The sequence below is a fragment of the Saccostrea cucullata genome, unplaced genomic scaffold, assembly GCF_032062105.1.
Source record: "Saccostrea cucullata isolate Sc308-1 unplaced genomic scaffold, CSIRO_AGI_Scuc_v1 ctg14799, whole genome shotgun sequence".
Classification (NCBI taxonomy): Eukaryota; Metazoa; Mollusca; class Bivalvia; order Ostreida; family Ostreidae; genus Saccostrea; species Saccostrea cuccullata.
Window position 1 is genome coordinate 5,421 of NW_026924310.1, and position 4,056 is coordinate 9,476.

The 4,056-nt window shown below is 40.2% G+C and overlaps 1 protein-coding gene across 3 annotated transcripts; it reads right to left on the reverse strand.

Annotated features, from left to right (window-relative positions):
- Positions 1 to 1,570: 1,570 nt before the first annotated feature.
- On the reverse strand, positions 1,571 to 3,593 carry LOC134266185 (uncharacterized). Of its 3 annotated transcripts, none has more exons than XM_062748415.1 (2): positions 3,390 to 3,593; positions 1,571 to 2,994 (listed from the first exon to the last, which is right to left on the reverse strand). In XM_062748415.1, the coding sequence occupies exon 2, from the start codon at positions 2,988 to 2,990 to the stop codon at positions 1,935 to 1,937; it is 1,056 nt and encodes a 351-aa protein (XP_062604399.1). In that variant the 5' UTR covers positions 2,991 to 2,994; positions 3,390 to 3,593; the 3' UTR covers positions 1,571 to 1,934. The 3 variants fall into 3 exon arrangements, with proteins under 3 accessions (XP_062604399.1, XP_062604398.1, XP_062604397.1); XM_062748414.1 differs by having other exon boundaries at positions 3,384 to 3,593; XM_062748413.1 differs by lacking the exon at positions 3,390 to 3,593 and having other exon boundaries at positions 1,572 to 2,834; positions 2,874 to 3,075.
- Positions 3,594 to 4,056: the final 463 nt, after the last annotated feature.

Sequence of the window (4,056 nt, forward strand, 5' to 3'; positions counted from 1 at the left end):
TAATTGCGACACACATGTTGCAGCGAGTCTATTAACTTGACTAATAGGGGGAATGTTATCGGGCTTCTTGAATCTTTTCTATGTTTTAGTTGTTTAAAGCCATTTAGCATTTTCTTAACTATGAAAAATTGGCATGGGTCTGGGAAATTACCAAGTTTTATGTTGAAGCTTAAGCCAGCTAGGTAGGTTTTGGCTGTAGAGTATGTTGTCCCCTTTGAGGATAGGTAAGCAATATAGTTAATTAATTGGTCTATGGGAGGGGGCCATACTTCTGTTAAGTTAAATTTTTTTCTAAATTGTGCAAATGAGTCAAGACCTTTCTGGTATATTTCTTGAGTGTTATGAGAGACTGATGCTGAGAGTAGTTGTTCTACTTCCTGCTCAAATGGTTCCAGAATTCCAGAGGAACTTGGCAGGGATAATAGTCTGCATGGGGGGCCAGCTTCCTGAACTTTTGCCACTGAAAACGAGATATGGCATCAGCTATAGAATTAGAATGACCTGGTACATGTTCGCAGCGGACTTGGATATTGTATTTTAATATTTTATAAAGAAGAGGCCTGAGGAGGGACATAACTCTTGGTGACTTTGATGTTTTTTGGTTGATTATCTCGACAACAGCCATGTTATCAATATGCAAGATTATTTTGCTGCCTTGTAGTTTGTCGCCCCATATGTATATTGCAAGGGCGACTGGGACTAGCTCCAGATAAGTCAGATCTCTACAATCGTGTTGTGACCATTCTGAGGGCCATTGTAGGTAGGACCATTGTGTACCAAATATGACCCCACACCCAAGTGAACCAGAGCTATCAGAGGATATGTGAATAGTGTCTTTATCTGACCAGTGAATATCTGGGAATACAGTTGTGCCATTAAAGTCGGACAGGAACTCGAGCCATATATCTACATCTTCGTGAAGTGCCCTTGAGATAGTGATATAATGGTGTTGTTTGTATCCCTGTGATAGGCTGTCATAAAATCGCCTACAAAAGGCTCTCCCTGCAGGTATTGCCTTAGAAATAAATGCCAAAGATCCAACTAATGATTGCATTTCTTTAAGAGTAATTTTGCGACGCGAGGCAACGTTTTGAAGTTGGGCTTTAAGGGCGTCTACTTTATCTTTAGGGACAAATATAGTTTGGGTGATGGTATTAATCCCTAACCCTAGAAATGTTAAACAAGTTGTAGGACCTTCAGTTTTTTCCTCTGACAGAGGAACGCCGAGCGTTTCACAAGTTATGTCAAATATTTGCATGAGGTTTCTGCACGCAAGGGTGTTTGCAGGGCCTGCAAAAAGGAAATCATCAAGGTAGTGTACTAATGTGTCAATATTGGCTCGATCTTGAACAATCCAATGGAGGGCTGTTGCAAATTTTTCAAATGTAGCACATGCTATAGAGCAACCGAATGGGAGGCACTTGTCGAAATAATAGTTGTTAAAATAAAAACCAAGCAAGGAAAAATCCTCGGGGCGAATAGGAAGGAGTCTGAATGCACTAGAAATGTCTTTTTTCCCCAACAAAGCTCCCTTGCCTAGTTCTTTTATCATTCTTACTGTTGAGTCAAATGATGTATAATGAACGGTGCAGAGATCTGGGTCTATAAAGTCATTAACACTATTTCCCTCTGGTGCAGATAAGTTACAAATCATACGCCACCCCCCTTGCTTTTTGGGAACAATGCCTATTGGGCTACACTTGATATTTGACATGGGGATAGTCTTGAACGGTCCAGCTACTCTACCTAATTTAACCTCTTGATCAATTTTTTCTTGGAGCTGCTGTGAATTTGTTTGTGCAGATTTCATGTTTTTAGATTTTTGATATTCCCGTATACCCGAATAACAAATGTTGAAACCATATTGAAAACCATTGATTAATTCATGAGCAATATGTTGCAAGGGGTAGTCTTTTAGCATTGATTTTAGGATGTTAACGTTGACTGGGGTTGGGGCCAAGTCCCAGAGGCCTTGGTTGGTTTGGGGGGAACCCTCTACTCTGAAATCTGCTTGGGGGCTGGCGGGGATGTTCGGCTTGGGATGGGCGAAAGTTTTCTGTGCGAAATGCCTGACTGTTGTGCCAGCGGCAGTTTATGAGTGGGTGATTATTGGAGCATTTAATGCAAGCATGTTGATAAGTGCAGTATGGTCTTCCGCATGTGCCTTTGTAATTGAAGTCAAAGCATTTTGGCGATTTAGATGTATAATTTGGGGTTTGCTGTGATAGAGTGTTGTGGCCATGAGACACATACAAGAGCCATAATTCTGCGTCGACACACCCCCAGTCGAGAGTATGGTTCCTGGAGCGCTTTAGTCTAAACTGTATGTCATAATTGAGCCAGTTTAAGTTTAATGATCGCTGTGCAGCAGTGCGTATGATGTTAATGTATTTAAGGATTGATTGAATGTGTTCAGGGAACTTAGTCAAGTAAATGCTGCTGAAAATGAGGAAAGCATTTGTCCATGTTTCAATTGAAGTTATTTTGATTTCTTTATGCTTAGCCTTTAGCACTAATTCGCCAGCAACAAATGCGAGCTGTTGCTGGGGCTCGTCATTTGGTTTGAGAGGAAGTAATTTATGCAAGTGAATGAATGCATTATCATATATGTTTTGTCTCAGGTTGTCTGGGACATGGACGCCCAATGCGTCTGAAACGCTACATAATGAATTTGGTGTTGTTGCACTTGAATTAGATAATGTATTAGTGCTGCCTGAAGTACCTGGAGAAAGCGTTGTTGGCGATGCCTCAAACTCTAAGGGGACAGGGATGTCTATTCCTGAGGAAGTTGTAGGCTGGTTTGATAAGGCTGGAGGTATGGCGTCAGGAGTGACCTGGTTCGGTTGAGTCGCGGTGCTTGTAGCAGTGGTGACCTGGTTCGGTTGAGTCACGGTGCTTGTAGGCCTGGATGCTTTGGCCTTTTTGGTGGCAGCTGGAGCTCGGCCGGGCCTGGCATATGGAGACTTTGTAGTCCTTTTTGCACGGAGCATGTTTCTATAAAACAAACAACTGTGTAACTTGTGTTTAACATATACATAATTCATTATTATTATTATTAATTGCTTATATATTTATAAATTTTTACTATTAATGTTTTTATTTATTTATTTATTTATTTATTTATTTATTTTTATTTTTTTTTTTTTTGAATCTGAGATTGTAAAATATTAACATCGTTTACTAATTATGAATGATCAAATTATATGTAGAGTTAAAGCCCTTTTGTTTAACGTTTGGCATGCCGCCATTAACGGATGGTGATGATGAATATTGATCGAGCAAAATCTGCTGACATCTTAAGTGCTGAGGCAAGGGAAACGCCCAATTCGCTTCCAATGCTTCACTAGATGTTTAATACATACCGATGACCAGTGGAACGATACCTGTACAATATAGTAATCCACGTAATGGGTTGCAACTTGGAGGTGATTTTTCTGTTGATGCTGTCTGATCAAAATCGTCGAGCGAAGAGGATGTGTGCGCAAGCGCATTTAAGGCTTGGGGCTATTTTGGAAATTTGGTTGAGGACAGGGGAGTTATCGCGCTTAGGCTATTCTTCTTCGATAACTGGCATTTACCGCACATGGCGGTAAATGCAAATACCACAGAGTCCGACACGTCTGTTTATACTTGGATATTCTACTTGAAAAAGACGTTAATGGTAACCTAACAACCAAGTTATATGATAAACGTGACGACTTTAACTTTCCTATCGTCAACTTCCCTTACTTATGCAGCAATATACCTTCATCACCTGCATACGGAGTGTATATATCTCAGTTGATTCGATACGCAAGAGCATGCTCTACTTATGAACAATTTCTTAAACGAGGTTAATTATTGACAAGCAAGTTGATGAAACAAGAATATCAGCAGTCTCGTTTAAATTCATCATTTCGTAAGTTCTATGGTCGATACAATGACCTTGCCACAAATACAATTTATCATTGAGTAAAATGCTGAATTGTTAGTCCATTATTTATACACTGAATTGACGACGGATTTTCCCGTTATTTCACGATCATGACAATGAGCACACGGCGGGTGTGACCAGTC

Coding starts and splice junctions, on each gene's coding strand:
- LOC134266185 (XM_062748413.1), bottom strand. CDS start 3,044: ATGAATTATGTATATGTTAAACACAAGTTACACAGTTGTTTGTTTTAT. Junction 2,835..2,873: donor CCGTGACTCAACCGAACCAG/GTCACCACTGCT, acceptor CAACCGAACCAG/GTCACTCCTGACGCCATACC.